Source organism: Muntiacus reevesi, chromosome 14 (assembly GCF_963930625.1).
Source record: "Muntiacus reevesi chromosome 14, mMunRee1.1, whole genome shotgun sequence".
Taxonomy (NCBI): Eukaryota; Metazoa; Chordata; class Mammalia; order Artiodactyla; family Cervidae; genus Muntiacus; species Muntiacus reevesi.
In genome coordinates, this window is record NC_089262.1 from 65,672,498 (window position 1) to 65,690,611 (window position 18,114).

The 18,114-nt window shown below is 49.9% G+C and overlaps 1 protein-coding gene across 1 annotated transcript; it reads left to right on the forward strand.

Moving 5' to 3' along the window:
- The first annotated feature begins 970 nt into the window (after positions 1–970).
- KCNMB1 (potassium calcium-activated channel subfamily M regulatory beta subunit 1) lies at positions 971–17,844 on the forward strand. The gene is made up of 4 exons (XM_065905533.1): positions 971–1,364; positions 4,963–5,120; positions 6,474–6,645; positions 13,123–17,844. Exons 2-4 carry the CDS (start codon positions 4,987–4,989, stop codon positions 13,390–13,392), a joined length of 576 nt encoding a protein of 191 aa, XP_065761605.1. The 5' UTR covers positions 971–1,364; positions 4,963–4,986; the 3' UTR covers positions 13,393–17,844.
- The last annotated feature ends 270 nt before the right edge of the window (positions 17,845–18,114 follow it).

The window sequence follows — 18,114 nt, forward strand, 5'->3', positions numbered from 1 at the left end:
AGCCGCACCAGGCTCAGTAGAGAGAGCCCCGGTTCTGTAATCTGGAAGGGCCAGCTTTGAATCTGGCTCCCGCACTTAGGACTCCCCAGATGGCTCAGTGGTGAAGAATCCGTCTGGCAATGCAAGAGACCCGGGTTCTAACCCTGGGTTGGGTAGGTCCCCTGGAATAGGAAACGGCAACCCACTCCAATATTCTTGCCTGGAGAATTCCATGAACAGAGGAGCCTGGTGGGCTACAGTCCATGGAGCTGCAAACAGTCAGATACAACTGCACACGCACACGCATGCATGCATGCATGCAGCCCGCACTTAGAGCAGGCTAACTGTAGATGAGTAATGTTAGGCCTCTGAGCTTCAGATTCAGTTTCTCCAACTGACCATTGAGTAAAGTGAGGGGCAGAGATGCTAGGATCATGTCTGATACTTAGGGGAGGCCCTATGCTCGTGTTTATTTTTGTCACTGCTTTTTAATCCTTCCAACAACCACTTCAAGGATGAAAGAGTAGAGGGAAGTATGTTTTTACCTTCAAATGTTATTGCTCACTTGTCTCTTCTATTGATGGGAGCAAATCTCTGCCCATGTGCCCAAACTGTACAGTTTGACCACCGGGAGGCCACCTGGCCAACCAGGCCCTTCTTAGACCTGGCCGGCTGGAAACAGCTGTGAAACTCTCACTGCTCCCAGCTTCTCCTTGGTTGGTCTTTAAAAGGCGAGTTTCTCTTTTCCTGCCCCAAATCTCCACTATTTCTAACTCTCATCACATACAAACTAAGGTTTAAAAATCCCAAGAGGCTCAGAGAGGCATTGTGACCTGCCTGGGGTCACACAGTACACAGTTGTCAAAGGCTGAGGGTTTTGGCTGCTGGGCGAGTTGGAAATGCCAGCCCCTCCAGCTGCTGATGAGCCCCACCCCTTAGAGCTTCCACTCCTCCCTCCCCTCTGTCGGCAAAAAGAAACTCATTTCCCATCCCAGACTTCTCTGCCAGCCCAGAGAGATTAAGTGAAGAAGAAATGTCTCCAAATATACCGAGATGGTCTTTCCTGGCTGCTCAGATTTGATGTCTGTGGTTTGAAGTCTGTCGCCCAGGAGATTCTGGGAATCACAGGGCAGGGGCCTGGGTAACGGCTGCCAGCCCCTGGGCTGGGTACCTGCCCTCTCAAGCTTGTGTCCTGGGGCTGTGTGCTCAGACCTGACCATGTTTGGGCATGGAGGCCCGTCTCAGACGAGAACCAAAGGCCGCTTCCCCAGAGACGGGCTGGGAGCCCAAACTTCCTGCTGCAGCTCAGGCAGCCTCTCTGGGGTGGGGGCTGGGGACCAGGCAGAAAAGGGTCTGCCGAAGACTCGCAGGGCACCCAGGAGACTGTGAGTACCGTGGTCAAGGACCCTGGGGAAGAGACTGCCGACAGAGGGGAGACCTTCGCTGAGGGGGGCCGGCAGTGGGAACCCCCTTCCTCGAGGGGCTGGCCGTCAGGACTCTGGGCTCCAGGGGAGCTGAGGTTAAGTCACACAGGACTGGAACTGCCAGACCCGTGATCTGGAGGCCTGCAGGGGGCTGGAGGTGGAATGGGGGCTCCTTGGCCCCGTCCCTGTGGTGGCTCAGGGCCCTGGCCCTCGTCTCAGCCTGCAGAGCAGCCAGAGGGCAGCAGCCTGGAGATCAGGACCAGCCCTGGCACTTGTCACCAGGGGAGGGGTGGGCAGAAACAGACCCAGCAAGAGCACTGGGGACTTCTGATCCAAGCCTCAGGGTTTCCTTTGTTAATAGTAGCAGTTAATATTTATCGAGGGCTTGCGTTGGGCCAGGCAACGTGATGTCTGGTACATCATTTGATCTTTATCGGAACTCTCGAAAGCGGGCACTATCATGTTTGTTTTATAGTCACAGGCTGCTAGGGGGCAAAGTCAGGATTTGATCCCATGCCTGAAGAACACCCCCTATCCCTCACTCCTCTAGACCCTTAAACATTGTCTTCGATGCCCTGAAAAAATGTCAACCCAAATATCGGGTTACTCAGGATCCCCCAAAATCCCGCCTTGCTTGGCCCTTCTTCACCTTTCCTCAATCCACCCCAGGCCTCCAGTGACATTTCCAAAGGGAGAGTTATATCTCAAAAGTCCAGAGATATTTAGCAGTTCTCAAATGAGGAGTTCTCCTTCGAGTCTAGCTGAAATCCCCCATTTTACAGCTGCAGCCCACTTCTCCCTGGGTAGACCTCAGGGGGTCTCAGCGGTTCCCACCCTTCCTCCTGCCTAAAGGTTCTCACTATGGATGTTGAAACTTAGGACTACATCCAAATTCACATCCTCACCCTATTCTTTTATTCTGTGTGGTGTTAGGAGGATTTACCAAAACTCTGCCAGCCCCCTCCCTTGGGGTGGGTGACAGTCCCACTAGAGCACTGCAGACAGGAGGGATCTGAACAAGTGGTTGGGGCCACGCTGCTTTATCTCCTTTCCCTCCGAGTGCCCAGACCTGGCACACTGGAGGTCCTGGGGGAGGGGGTGCTGTGATGTGGCAGACGGGCCGGTGTCCCTGAGAAGGCAGGGCAGCACCAGTCCCCCCCCCACGCCCAGTCTCAAGGATGCTGTGACTCTTCCAGGAAAGGACTGGTTCTATTGTGGGCACTCAGCCTAAGTCCTCCTCCAAGGTGTGATTCCGTGTGGACCCCAGAGACGTGCGCTCCACAGTCCCAGGGCTGGTGCCAGGCACCAGTGACCCCGGACAGCCCTGGGAAGGAAGGCTGGGTAGGGTTTTTGCCTATCCCTAGGTGGCTGCGTTCTTTAGCCTGCAAAAACATGTGTGGGCTTTTTAGACTGGCCCTAGGTAAATCATGATGTGGGCTGTTCCATTTCCCACAAGATGGAAGGACAGAAGGACAAAAGTAATAGGAAAAGGAATTGAATAGAATGTCTTTCATTGTCAAGAGAATATTTTTCCTTTGTGACTTTGTAGTGTCTCTGTTAGAATGTACATTCTCCCAAATGTGGGAGAAAAAGTCATCATTGGGTATCATCCCTGTTAATCACCTTGGAGGGCATGACAGGGCTGTAACCTTGGTATCTGACGCTGGAGTCTCCTTTTCAGGACAGTGGGGGGCCGGGGGATACTGGAGTGGGGAAGAAACAGGGTGGAGATCTCCGACTGGACACTCGAAGCAACTTAATAGAAGAGAAGTTGAATAGAAAATAAGACTCTTTGTTGAAAATCCCTTTGAATGAATAATGCCTATCTCGGGAATACTCACTCATTCATAAAAATTATGTTTATTACATTAGGGGCCTGGCAGGGAAAATAAAGTCCTTCCTGATATCTCGCTAACATTTCCCCTAATTCAGGGGTTACAGAAAAAGGCCCCATGGCCCTGTTATCTTTGGTAGAAATGTTACCATAAGCAGCGAACAAAAAGCAACAACAAAGGAATTTACTGAGGGCTACAGGGCAACTCGCTGACTGCACGGGAAGTCCATACCAGTGCCGAAGCCGGGAAGCTCTGGCTCCAGGAGGCGCACAGGGGACAAGAGTGACCCTCCTGTGGGCGCTCAGGGAGGGCGGGGCTGCTTGCTCTGGGAGAGGCAGGTCCCAGGGGAAGGATGAAGGACTTCAGGCCCAAGACGCAGGGAGGCAGGAAGCCGCTCATCACTGGTGCCATTCTGCTTGGGTTCCGGGGCTCAGGTCCCCAGGTAAGAGAGCAGCTGCTGAGGCCACGTGATGCCTCCTGCCCTTGCGGAAAGCAGGGAGGTGGCCGTTTCAGGATCCCCACGGCTGAAACCCCTCCTGTCGCCCCGATGTCTTGGTTGCCCTCTGGCGGACCTGCTGCCCCTTCTCTGCGTGCTAACCCTTGCCCAACCAGCCCTGCTGTGGGACTGGTTTTTTTTTTTAAGTTAATTAACTTTTGACTGTGCTGGGTCACTGTTGCTGTCTGAGGCCTTTCTCTGGTCGTGGCGTGTGGGGGTTACCCTGGCTGTAGCTCACAGACTTCTCAGTGCAGTGGCTTCTCTCGTGGAGCGGCTCTGAGCGCGTGGGCTTCAGCGGTTGCAGCACATGGGCTGAGGAGCCGTGGCTTACGGGCTGAGTGGCTCCACGCCATGTGGAATCGTCCCGGACCAGGGATCGTCCCCTGCGCTGGCAGGTGGATTCTTATCCAGTGCACCCCCGGGGTGTCCCGTGAGACTGTTTTGGCTCCAGGTTTCTCTGAGACAAGTGTCCTTGGAGGACATGCATGGATATTTCCCCTCTGCTACTTACAGTAACAGTTTATTTCCTGTGTTAGCTTCCTATCACTGCTCTAACGAATTAGCACAAACTCGGTGGCCCCAGTAGAAATCTACGCATACACGGTTCTGGAAGGCAGAAGTTCAAAGTCAGCAGGACGCTGGCAAGGCTCTGTCAAGGGGTCAGCAGGGTTGTGCTCCTCCAGAGGCTGCAGAGGACAACGCATAGTTCCCTGCCTCTTCCAGCTTCCGGGAGCTGCCAACCCCCTGGTACATGGCCACATCACTCCAGCTTCAGCCGCCCTGGTCACAGCCCTCTCTCTTTTGTGTCTCATCTCCCTCCACCTCCTTCTTGTAAAGATCCTTGTGTTACCTTTAGGTCTACGTGAATAATCCAGGATAATCTCCCCATCTCGAGATCCTTAACTTAAAGTCTTTGCCATGTAAAGTAACAGTCACAGACCCTGGGGCTGAGAACATGTGCATCCTGAGGGCTATTATTGAGCCTGTCAGACACTGCGTGACTTTGCGCAAGTCACTTTACCTCTTTGAGCCACAAGTCCTTCATCTGTAGAATGGTGATGACAATACTTGCCTCTCAGAGCTGGTGGAAGGCTTAAATGGGGTCAAAAAGCCCTCTGAGTTTTCCAAGCCCTGCATTGAAAATAGAGATGATGTTGGAAATTGATCACCCTCTCCTCTCACCTGTCACCTGCGCTGATCTCATGTCTGTTTGCCTCTGTGGTCCTAGAAATGTCTGCTGCCCCCAGTGGCCATGGGAAAGAAGCTGGTGATGGCCCAGAAGCGGGGAGAGACTCGAGCCCTCTGCCTGGGAGTGGCCATGGTGGTGGGCGCTGTCATCACCTACTACATCCTAGGCACAACGGTGCTGCCCCTCTATCAGAAAAGGTACCGTACCCCCAGGCCTGCTCCCACCCTCCAGCCTCTCCCCTAAGGGTCTGGCATCTATCATTGTGTTGTATATCTCAAGTGACGGGAGCTTACCACCTCAACTATACACACCATTTCATTTGAGGGCCTTTCTGATAAGTAGGGGACTTTCCAGGTGGCACCAGGGGTAAACAGCCTGCCTGCCAATACAGAAGACAGGGGTTCGATCCCTGGGTCAGGAAGATCCCCTGGAGGAGGGCTTGCAACCCACTCCAGTATTCTTGCCTGGAGAATCCCGTGGACAGAGGAGCCTGGCAAGCTACGGTCTATAATGTCGCAAAGAGTTCGACAAGACTGAAGCGACTTAGCATGCGCTGATAAGTAGGAAGCGTCTACATTGAGCTAAAATCTGTTCCCCTGGAGCTCTGCTCTGGAATCTCAGAGAATGTCCCATGTCTTTGCTCTCTGACATGTCAACCACATCAGCTGTTAAAGGAAAGACTGGAAAGTTCCTGATCCATGCTCTAATGAGAATGAATACGCTCAGTTATCTCAGCCTGACTTAGGACAAATCTCAGACCCTTGCCTCTGGGCACGTTCCAGCCACCGACAGCCCCCTTCTGTCTGGTAATGTGCCCCCTGCCTGATAGATGGAGATGAGTCATTGATTTGCTGATGTGTTGAAGAGCCTGTCAGTTTCTCCTGGGTCTGCTCCTGCCTTATTTTTTACGGTGCTGGATTTCCAGGCTGGAATCTTACCAAGTAAGGCACTGCTCAGAGTGGCCATGTGCCTCCAAGACATTTTCTCTGGGTTCAGTGCCATCTCTACCATCTTCCCCAGCTGGGCACAAATCAAGCTCCTCCTCCATCTACTCTTTTTAAGGGAAGGGGCACAGATTCTGAAACCATCCAGACCTGGCTTCAGGGACTGTGTGTCCTTAGCAAAGTCACTTGACCTCTCTGAGCTTCTCTTCCACCCTCTGCAAGATGAAGATGGTGTTGACAAGGGATCTGAGGTCTGGCAGCAGACCAGAGTCACTGCAAAGAGTTTTGAAAGCACATCCACCCATCTTAGAAATTCTGATTCACTTGTTCTGGGGTGTGATTTGGATGTGAGAATCTTTAAATCTAACCAGGGTTTGGGGTGAGCAGTGGGGCCTGGCCAGTTTATGTAGATACTGTCCAAGAGGCCAAAAAACTGATACTCTGATTTTATGATTGCTCCCCGGGACCCAGGAACTCAGGTCACGCTCCTTTAGTGCTGGTTGCTTACGGCAAATGGGTCTTGGTCCTGAGTCTCTCTGGGTCCGTGCTGGGCGCCCTGTGCCACCCGGGTCCTGAGATGTGCTTGTGTGTGCGTGGTCTCCCCAGCGTGTGGACCCAGGAATCCACGTGTCACCTGATTGAGACCAACATCAGGGACCAGGAGGAGCTGGAGGGCAAGAGGGTGCCCCAGTACCCGTGCCTGTGGGTCAACGTGTCAGCCGTGGGCCGCTGGGCCGTGCTGTACCACACAGAGGACACCCGGGACCAGAACCAGCAGGTACTGACTGGGGTGGGGGGTGAGGACGCATCCTTTGGAGCCTGGTGGGTGCGTGCTTGTCCCCAGCTGGCTCCCGAGCCCCACTCTGGAGGAGAGCGGAGACTGGAAAAGGATAAACCCAGTTGACCAGGGGCCACAGCTGGTCTGAGGCCCAGCCAGCCTTAGCCCTTCTGTGCTGGAGTCCAACAGACCCACCTCCGACTGGCTGTGTGATGGGGGCTCGGCCCCTCCAAGCCCCAGTTTCTGTTAATCGAAGTGCTGCTATGAAGTCAAGGACTGTGTATAATGTGCCAATCTTGATGCTGGCTGGACGGCAGGCACTCAGAGGAAGCAGCTGGTAGTGTCCTTATTTCATTCTGTAACGTGGGTCAGATGAGAAGCCAGACCCAGAGCTGACCTCACATACAAGAACCCCTGTGACCCCCTGACTGCCCACTCTAGGAGGCCAGAGGCCCACGTTTGGAACAACCTTTAGAGGCCAACACTTGGAAAGCTTTTCTATCACTGCCTCTCAATGCCCCCGTCACACCTCCAAATCTACCACTGAAGTCCTTTCTGTAGGAAACACAAGTTGACCCATTTTCATGCATTCATTCATTCAACCATCATTTCCTGTGTTGGGGGTGGGTTCAAGAGAAGAGAGCTCATACGTGAAATAATACCGAGCAGAGAGGGCTCAGTGCCATAGAGAACAGTGAGGTGAGGGTGTCAGAAAGCCACTGGTGTTAAAATCAGGCAGGTCCTGCTTATACAGAAATGCAGAGGCGTGCACACGTGTCAAGGGGACACAGAGAACACGGTTTGGGGAAGGAAGGTGGGGAGATACAGGATTCAAACCCCCGCATAGACAACGCTACAGGGAGGGATATAATAAGAAAAAGCTTCAGAGGCAGCTTAGGGTCTGTTCCCAGAGGCCCTCCACACCGCCACGTGTGCAATTAAAATGGGTTCTTGGGGTAGTTTTTCTTTTTTGTTATTTTTTGAAAGAAGCAAAACTTTAATGAAGAATGCTACACATTATTGAAGGTAATTAGTTCTCATATTAAAAAAATATTACTGAAAACATTTTACTAAAGTACTTTTTTGCTCAAAAGACAGTCTTCAAGGATGTCTGGGAGAAGTAGCATGCACAGTGCAGTAGGAGAGGAGGAGAGGAGGCTTAACTCCAGCATGAGGCACTGACAGCACAGGCATGGAAGCAACCATTTTACAGAGAATGGGCTTAGATGTTTATATTCCATCAGGATTTTTTTTTTTTGTTTCTTTCTTTTTTTTTTTTGAGATTTAACAGTTCAGCCGAAGGAAGGAGATTGGGAAGAAAAGATGGGGAAGGGCTAAGTTTATCCACAATCACCATTTTACAAAACACCACACTGATTCAACCACATGAGACGTGGCAGTGAGTTGTAGCTGTGTAACCCAGCAAATACGCAGAGCAAATGCCAAGGACCCAGGGTTGATATAATAGGCACAGTTTTATTTTTTTTTATTTTTTTATTTTTTTTTTAAATATTATTTTATTAGTTGGAGGCCAATCACTTCACAACATTTCAGTGGGTTTTGTCATACATTGACATGAATCAGCCATATAGTTACACGTATTCCCCATCCCGATCCCCCCTCCCACCTCCCTCTCCCCCCGACTCCTCAGGGTCCTCCCAGTGCACCAGGCCCGAGCACTCGACTCATGCATCCCACCTGGGCTGGTGGTCTGTTTCACCATAGATAATATACATGCTGTTCTTTCAAAACATCCCACCCTCACGTTCTCCCCCAGAGTTCAAAAGTCTGTTCTGTACTTCTGTGTCTCTTTTTCTGTTTTGCATATAGGGTTATCGCTACCATCTATCTAAATTCCGTATATATGTGTTAGTACACTGTAATGTTCTTTATCTTTCTGGCTTACTTCACTCTGTATAATGGGCTCCAGTTTCATCCATCTCATTAGAACTGACTCAAATGAATTCTTTTTAATGGCTGAGTAATATTCCATGGTGTGTATGTACCACAGCTTCCTTATCCATTCGTCTGCTGATGGGCATCTGGGTTGCTTCCATGTCCTGGCTATTATAAACAGTGCTGCGATGAACATTGGGGTGCACGTGTCTCTTTCAGATCTGGATTCCTCAGTGTGTATGCCCAGAAGTGGTATTGCTGGGTCATATGGCAGTTCTATTTCCAGTTTTTTAAGAAATCTCCACACTGTTTTCCATAGTGGCTGTACTAGTTTGCATTCCCACCAACAGTGTAAGAGGGTTCCCTTTTCTCCACACCCTCTCCAGCATTTATTGCTTGTAGACTTTTGGATAGCAGCCATCCTGACTGGCGTGTAATGGTACCTCATTGTGGTTTTGATTTGCATTTCTCTGATGATGAGTGATGTTGAGCATCTTTTCATGTGTTTGTTAGCCATCTGTATGTCTTCTTTGGAGAAATGTCTGTTTAGTTCTTTGGCCCATTTTTTGATTGGGTCGTTTATTTTTCTGGAATTGAGCTTCAGGAGTTGCTTGTATATTTCTGAGATTAATCCTTTGTCTGTTTCCTCATTTGTTATTATTTTCTCCCAATCTGAGGGCTGTCTTTTCACCTTACTTATAGTTTCCTTTGTTGTGCAAAAGCTTTTAATTTTCATTAGGTCCCATTTGTTTATTTTTGCTTTTATTTCCAATATTCTGGGAGGTGGGTCATAGAAGATCTTGCTGTGATTTATGTCGGAGAGTGTTTTGAATAGGCACAGTTTTAAAGAGACTGATTCTGTCAGGGTGGTCTCTCATCGACCTGAGCTGGGGACACATGAAGCTCCTTCACATTTTCACCAAAGGCCAGAGCTTTGCCAGGAACTAAGTTCACTCCAAGTAAAGCTCCTGGCGCTGGCTTTAACAGGAAGCAAAGTTATTTGCAACTCCTAATAGAATTCACCATTTCCTAGGGGAAGTTCTACTGATTACCAGGGAGTTAAATTCATGCAAACCATAAAGAAAGGAAATACTAATTATATTCTGGCGCTGTACAAGCTGTGTGCCTGTTTCCTGCCAAGGACTACCAGACTGTGGAATTAAAATGTGATCAGGGAAGCTGGGGCTCCTCACCTCTGTGTGTTAGGTCCTCCTGGGGGTCTTAGCAAAACCACGGTCCTACACCAGACCCACTGAAGCAGAATCTCTGGACTTTCCAGGTCATTCTAAGTTTCCTTGGGAATTATTGCTGTGAGCAACTGGGAGTCTTTAAAAGGTGTGGGGTGCTGGCCCCATGATCAGAATGATGTGGAGGAGTGTGGGGTTCCATAGGGAGAGAGGTGGGGGCCACCATAGTTGGGACAGAGCTGGGACAAGGATGGATGCTGACACTCAGAACTTGGCAGCTGATGGGGTGGTAACGGGCAGGGTGGCTGGGGGGATGGTGGGATCGTGAACAGTGCTGGGGGCTCCTGGTGAAGTGGGTCTGGGCAGGCAAGGGGGCCTGGCTGTTCTGTCGTCACTAGCATGACTCAGCCATACCAGATGCAGCTAGGGCCTCGGAACCCGCCTGAATCAGCTCCTCCCAGGACTCTGCCTCTTCTTTGGCATCCAGGGGCCCCTGATTTTTCCCCAGGATCAAGAAATAAATTTTCAAAGACAAGCAGAAGTGGTCACTGGTGCGATGGGAGTTGGGAATGGGCTGGTTTGCAGGCTGCCAGCTCAGAGGAACTTGAGGTCAGATCTTCCCCCGAATGGGCTCTCAGCATCCTGAGACCTGCCTGCTGGTTCGGAGGGACAGCACAGCCACCACCATGTGTTCAATCTTTCCCCCCGTAGCACCCAGGCACCCCCAGGAGTGGTACTAAAGGCAGGCTGCTGCACTGGTGTGACGGGGAAAGGGGCCTTCATGGCATTGCAAACAGCAAGGTGGTGTACCAGCTGCTCTTCCCACCTCTGTTCAACTCTGTAGTGCCAGGAGCGGGTGCTTCAGATGGCTGGGTGTCTTCTGGAGTGGCACGTGCAAGGCTGTCTCCCTCTCTATGCTGAGGAAGGAGGTCACCAGCTCACTCTTGGTTTATCTCATGAGACTTAGCCTGAGAGGTTCTAAGCTCCTTTCCAGGGTCTGCGCTGAGGACAGTGTCACCACGGGGCTTGGGAAAGAGGCTGGATCATTTAAGATCCTTTAGACAACAGGTGCTAATGGTAAAGAACCTGCCTGCCAATGCAGGAGACAGAAGAGATGCAGGTTCGATCCCTGAGTCAGGAAGATCCCCTGGAGGAGGGCATGGCAACCCACTCCATCCTAACCCAGTTGGCTAGGTTAACCAAGCTCACAGTCAGAGGCAGTGGGGAGACTTGAGCCAGGCCCTCTCAGCTCAGGATTCGGGATCCACTTGCTGCTAGGACACTGGGCTTCTCCGGTGGCTTAGATGGTAAAGAATCTGCTTTTAGTGCAGGAGACCTGGGTTCCATACCTGGGTTGAGAAGTTCCCCTGGGGAAGTAAATGGCTACTCACGCCAATATTCTTGCCTGGAAAACCCCACGGACAGAGAAACCTGGTGAGCTATAGTCCATGGGGTCGCAAAGAGATGGGCACGACTGAGCAACTAACGCAAGGCTAGGGCCTTAGAGTCCCCAGCAAGTCTGAATACCAGATTCCTCAGGAGAGAGCAGCTCCCCAGGCTCAGCTGCTCCCCGGCTGGCTGCGGATGTGGACCTGCATCTGGATGCAGCTCCACCCTCTCTCCAGGCTGTGAGAGCTGCAGTGTAACCATCACCTCTACTGCTGGACTGAGTGCTGTCAGGGCAGGCAGCCCCGGGACAGGACCTCACTCAAATCCAGGGAATAATCCAGGCCCGGGGAGAAGCCGGCCCGATACTATCTCTCATTTTGACTTATTTGACATGATTGTATAGGGCAGTGGTCCTCAAACTTCAGTACCTGAAGGAGTCTCCAGATTGCTGAGCCCCCTCCTCAGAGATTCAGAGTGAGCAGGGAGCCTGTGCTTGTGGCCAGCCCTCCAGGTGGTCTGCTGCGGGGGCGGTGGGGGGACCACCCTTGCCGAACATCTGCTGGAGGCTCACGTAAGCCACGTGCAGACCTCCCAGGACGGAAGAGAGATAAAGCCAGGGTCTCTCCTTCGTGCCTTCTCTGCAGAGCTTTCCAGCTGGAACTCATCTTTTCAGGCCGCAAAGTTCCTATTCACAGTGATCAGTGTCAGAATTAAACATATACCAGGCTCTGTCTGCACACAGCTCTTTTAAATGCACTCTCTCTTTCCTTTGAATTCCAGTGTCAAATACCAACTGGCCAACATCTTGGGTTTTGCTCACTCAGAGTTAGACCTCATAGAGTTTTCAATTCAAATTTTCGCCACTATTTTAAAATTGTGAGAGTCCACATTAAATTCTGGCATTTTGGCTTCTCTTACTATTTTGGAGGCCTGGCTACAGTGGGTCTTCTGGATGGCGCGGCACCTGTCATCCAGATGGGGTGGTGACTGCTAGGCTGGGTGTGCCTGGCTCTCTCCCTCACCCCAGGCGCCACTGCGCCCTGCCAGTTCTCCCTGGCACCAAGGTGAGTGCCAGTTGGTGCCTGTCATCTTATTCCCTCACTACTTCACTTGTGGATGTTACCTGTGTGAGCTTTGTAGGCAGTTGAGTGTATGACCTCTGCCCTGAATCCAAATACAGAGCCCACTCAGCCTATGTCTCCTGTTGGTCTTCTTAGACAGCTAAGTTTGAAGTTCTTTAATAAACTCCTTTGAAAAAGATACTGCTATTAACCCACTTAAGTGATGAAGATATGAAGGCTCAGTGTGTGTGTTAGTATCTTAGTTGTGACAATTCTTTGTCAGCCCATGGACTGTAGACTGCCAGACTCCTCTGTCCGTGGAATTCACCAGGCGAGGATACTGGAGTGCGTTGCCATTCCTTTCTCCAGGGGATCTTCCTGACCCAGGGATCGAACCCAAGTCTCCTGCATTACAAGCAAATTCTTTACCATCTGATCCACCAGGGAAGCCCTGTTAAGCAATTAGCCTAAGGTTCCTCAGTGGCTGAGCTGTAAAGAATCTTCCTGCAATGCAGGAGACACAGGTTCAATTCCTGGGGTGGGAAGAGCCCCTGGAGGAGCAAATGGCAACCCACTGCAGTATTCTTGCGTGGAGAATCCCATGGATAGAGGAGCCTCGAGGGCTGCAGTCCATGCAGTAATGCAGAGTTGGACATGAATGAGCGACTGAGCGCTGCAAGTGTTGGGGGTAGAGCTGGGGCTCCAGCTGGGGTCCCCGCCTCCCAGGCGCAGTGTGCATCCTGGATGGCTCCAAGGCCGCCGTCCTCCCAGCCAACACTGTGTAGGCACCCCCTCGAGCCACGCAGCGTGCAGCCTGCCAAGCTTTGGGCAGTCTTGAGCCCACTCAGGCGCTCAAATCCAAAGCTGGTGTTTTCCTTTACTCCACACCAGGCCCCGAGAAACAGGGGCTTCAACCCCGCGCGTGCCCTTGACTCTCCCTACAGTGTTCCTACATCCCAAGCAGCCTGGACAACTACCAAGTGGCCCGGGCCGACGTGGAGAAGGTCAGAGCCAGGTTCCACGAGCACCAGGACTTCTTCTGCTTCGCCACGACTCGGGAGAATGAGAGCAGCGTCCTGTACCGGCGCCTCTATGGGCCCCAGAGCCTCCTCTTCTCGCTCTTCTGGCCCACCTTCCTGCTGACCGGCGGCCTGCTGATTATTGTCATGGTGAAGATCAACCAGTCGTTGTCCATCCTGGCGGCCCAGAGGTAGATCCACGCGTGCCCCGTCACCTCTCGGGCCGCAGGGGCCTGGATGGACCCCGGGGCCACTCCCGCTTGGGTCCCATGCTCCCTCTCCTGCCTTCACCCCCTCGCCCTCCAGTGCTCTGCCTTCTGCTGCACGGATGGCCTTCAGAAAATCCCTTAGTTAAGTCATTTCCTGCTCAAGACTGTTCAGTGGCTCCTCAGGACCCAGGGGAACTGAAGGTCAACCCGTGATGGTTCTCCATCGCTGACCCCACTCAACTGATTCTAATCTGTTTTCTGCTGTTCCACTGTCCACTGGACAGATGCCAATGGTTCTCACTTCTGTGCCTGCGTCTCAGATGTTGTCTCAAAGACCTGCTGGTCCCTCCTAGGAAGCGCTCCCTGACAAGCCTCCATTCCTTCTTTGAATTCCAAAGTGAAAACAGCACATTCATTAGTGGGACATTGCTTGTTTTCAGCATTCTCAGATTTGTATACTTTCTCATGCCAATATTAACAAATATAGGGACAAGCTTCCAGTCTTAAAGTCATGGGGATATAACTACAACATGGTGACAATAATTAGTAATACTTTCCTGCATATTTGAAAGTTGCTAAGAGAGGAGATCTTAAAAGGTCTCATCGTAAGAAAAAACTGTCATGATGTGTGGAGATGGATGTTAACTAGAACCTTTTGTGGTGATGATTTTGTAATACATATAGATATTGAATTATTTTGTTACACACTCGAAAACTAATATAATCTTATATATTGATTATACCTCAAAAAATCAAATATATACAAAACATATAGGCTATAAGGAAATGATACTAACATACATAAAAAACTTTAACAGTGGGATTTATTAATTATAATTTTCTTCCTTCCTTTTATTTTTTGTACTTTTCTAAATTTTCAACAATAGAAAGGCTTGGTTTCACTGTGTTTATTTTTAATCAGGACAGTAACAACAGATGTAATTTTGGGAAAAAGTTTGAAGGGGTGAGCTCCCCTTAAAGCAGATGGAAGTGACCTAGGGGATAGGCTGAACTCCAATCAGACACAGGCTTTTTTTTTTAATATTTACTTTTAATTGGAGGATAATTGCTTTATAGTGCTGTGTTGGTTTCTGCCATACATCACCATGAATCAGCCGTAGGTGTACCTAAGGCACAGACTTCTGAGAACACACAAGTTTAAGAATCCTGAATAGAGGGGAGGTAAACACAGAGATGGGGATTGATGATTTTCCGCATGGATTAAATACAAGGCAGCTGGGACTGCCCTGGTGGCTCAATAGTGGTTAAGCAATGTCAAAGCAGGAGACACAGTTTTGATCCCTGGCATGTGAAGATTCCTTACGCTGCTGGGCAACTGAACCTGTTCACCACAACCACTGAGGCCGCTTTCTAGAGCCCATACGCCACTCAGCCCAGGGGCTAGAGCCGGTGCTCACAACTAGAGAAGCCACGGCAACGAGAAGCCCACGCAACACCAGAGAGTATCACCCACTCCTTACAACTAAAGACGTCCACGCGCAGAGATGAAGACCCAGAGCAGCCAAAAAAAATACAGGGCGCTGACCCTGCAGGGGGAGCCCCTCTCAGACTCGGGAAGGGGTAACTGGGGGCAGCTGTCCTAGACCCACCCCCACTCCAAAGCTTGTGCTAGAGCAGGCCGTCTCAACGTGTGGTCCCTGCACCAGCGTTCTCAGCGGCTTGTGAGAAAGGCACATCCCAGGCCCCCCGCCCGGCCCCACTGAGGCGGGAGCCACGAGGCGTGGGTGGGGAGTGGCTGGTGGGGTCCCCAGGAGCCGGGCAGCACTCTGCGTTTTAACAGCGGCTGCAGGGGACTCTGTTGTGTGCTTGAGCATGGGAATCACAGGTGCAGAGAACCACGGTCCTGTCCCGGGACTTTGGGGAACAAATCAACGCCTTTTTCAGGTCAAGTCCTCAGCTGGACTTGAAGTTAGGCTGGTGTCTCTGAAGGTCCTCCTGGCGCTGTGAGTCCAGGTGCAGCCCTGGGAGTGAGTCCTGCCTCCACTTCCGCCAGACGCATCTCTCTCTTTCTCAGTTGTTTCATCTATAAAAGAAAGAATCCCCCTTTTGGGCGGTTGGGAGAGCTGAATGAGGGCTTGACACATACTAGGTGGTCAAAATGGAGGCTGTTCTTAGTAACGATAATAAGGAATGAATATTCAAAAACTTCCAGAGGAAATTATACCAACACTAATGTCAACTAGCATTTTTTGCTGCTTATTTATTCCATGCTGGGCACAATGCTAAGAAGTTTGCCTCATAAAAATTCAGTGAGTATTACTGAACCCACCTCATAGGTAAGGAGAAGCAACATAGGATAGAGGTTATATGTGTGGACTGGTTTCAGATTATTATTCAACTGTATTATTCCCTAGCTGTGTGGCTTTGGGCAAATAACCTTTCTCTGCCTCAATTTCCTCACTTGCAACATAAGAACTAATAATAATGTTTCCCATTTGAGGGTTGTTAGTGTTAAATGAGTTATTGTATAATGTTCCTAGAAGAGTGACTGACACACGATGAGTGCTGTATATTATGAAAAACTGAGGCTCTAAGAGGTCATTGGCCAAGGTCAACCAGACAGTAAGTGAGGAACAGGGACTTGAGCCCTGAGCTGTGTGATTCCAGGGCCTGGTCTGTGATTCTTGAGTTGACCCAGTCACCGGAAGCCCCAGGGTCCAGGTAAGGAACAGCGTTGCATCCTGGGATCCCCAAGGTGTTCTGACGCAAGTCAGGGATCTGGGAGGAGGGGCACCTGGAATCTGTACCCACACCTGTAGTTTGCAGCCAGGGATCCCTGATGCAGCTTCGCACCCTCCAGGTTCTTACTAGAGATGATCCTTCCAAGGGGGAGTAAAGCCCCACTCCCTGGAGCTTCTTCCTTCTGGGCTCTCGGACGTCTTAAGAGTCTTGTGAATCTAGGAAGTCTTGTTGGGATATTGTCTTATAGTTTGGTAAGATATTTTCTTTGGGGGAAATTAGGTAAAGGTACATAGGATCTATCTGTGTTTCTTTACACCTGCATGGGAATCTACAATTCCCCCCAAATTTAAGTTTAATTTTTAAAAAAGAAAGAGTATCCCCATCATGAATCTCATTTATAGGGGTTTCTTTGCCTATGGTTTTCATGCACCTTCATTTGGGGCTGAAATACACCAAAATACAGACTATCCCAACAGCCAATAGAGGGGAAAAGACCACCACCCTCTAGCAAAAAGTACCTGGGGATGCCCAGCCCTCACTGCCCCATGCATTATTAACAATGAACTTCCTTTGCTTAAGACAAATGCCTTCTTCCTGTCAATGGAGTTTGGCCTACTATCAAATCCCATACCTGCCTGCTGTTCACAGAACTTCAAGCCCAAGATGAGCATGGACTAAGGGGCATTTAAGCGTGGTGGAGTCAGACACGGAGGAAAGATGTTTCTGGAATAAGGGCTGCCTGGGGGCAGAGAGCCCTCACAGTTCTTTAAAAAAATCACTCTACTAATAAAGTCTAGTGCTGGCACTGCTTTTGCCTTTTCTTTCATGGGCCCGTGAATCACACCTGGAGAGGTGTACCTGGACCACTCGCCCAGAGCTCAGATGGCTTGGTGGAGATCAGTGGCAAGAGGACAGAGAGAGGCAGAGATGAAGCAGACACAGTGCCTGCCCTCAGGAGCTGATCATCCTGTTGCCCTTTCTTCCTCCTTTCCCACCATTATCAAGCGCTTCCTTCTCCACAGTGAAGAACCTGATTTATGCAAATTCAAAATAATGCAATGAAAAATATTGCTAAAACCTCAATTTTTATGACTTCCAGAAATAATGCTAGCCTCCCCCAGCCCCATCAACAATTCACCTAAAATTCCTTGTAATTTCAGAACTCCTTGGGTGAGCAGATTGTAGACTGCATTCACTCTATTGCTAATCGGCAGCACAGGCTGGTGCATAAGAATAGCCAATGTCTTTTGCATTTAGAGAAATTTGAATTATATGACATACTTGCAAAGATACTGTTTGATCACAGTGCAGCTATTTTATACCTCATCAACCACTGCCCTTTCATATGTAGGGAAAAGAGACCAAATCAAAATCAGAAAAGCATGAAGAAATTCACCATGGTCTAGGGTGATGGTTCTTTAAAAAAATTTTTTTTCTTTTAAAATGTGGACGATTTGTTAAGTATTTATTGAGTTTGTCACAATATATTTCTGTTTTTTAAAAAATATATTTTTGGAATTGATAGACCCCAAATGCTGCTTCTAGAGAGGAGGCAAGGTATTTGAGGATGTGCAGCTGTATCTGTAATGTTCATATGAAGCAAATGTGACAAAATGCTAACACATGAGTTTTGAGGGGTGCTTTCTGAGGAGCACATAGGTGTTTTGTATTATTTGCTCTATTTTTCTGTGTACAAATGCTTTCTCTAAGATAAAAGAGTGAATGGAAACAAAAATATTTTTGGTGTTTTGGCCATGTGGCATGTGGGATCTTAGCTTCCCGACCAAGGATTGAACCCTCACCCCCTGCATTGGAAGGAGGAGTCTCAACCCCTGGACCACCAGGGAGGTCCCTAGGGTAATGGTTCTCAAAGTGGAGGCCTGCAAGGTCAAATTATTTTCATAATAATATTTACATACTGCCTGCTTTTTTCACTCTCAATCTCACCAACACACGTGGAATTTTTCAGAGCTTATGTGACATGTGATATCACAGAAGACTGAAC

What these genes read in the sequence shown, in the direction of transcription:
- KCNMB1 (XM_065905533.1), top strand. Translation starts at nt 4,987, where the DNA reads ATGGGAAAGAAGCTGGTGATGGCCCAGAAGCGGGGAGAGACTCGAGCC. An exon ending in CTGCCCCTCTATCAGAAAAG is followed by an intron (nt 5,121 to 6,473) that starts GTACCGTACCCC and finishes TGGTCTCCCCAG; the next exon opens with CGTGTGGACCCAGGAATCCA. An exon ending in CCCGGGACCAGAACCAGCAG is followed by an intron (nt 6,646 to 13,122) that starts GTACTGACTGGG and finishes CTCTCCCTACAG; the next exon opens with TGTTCCTACATCCCAAGCAG.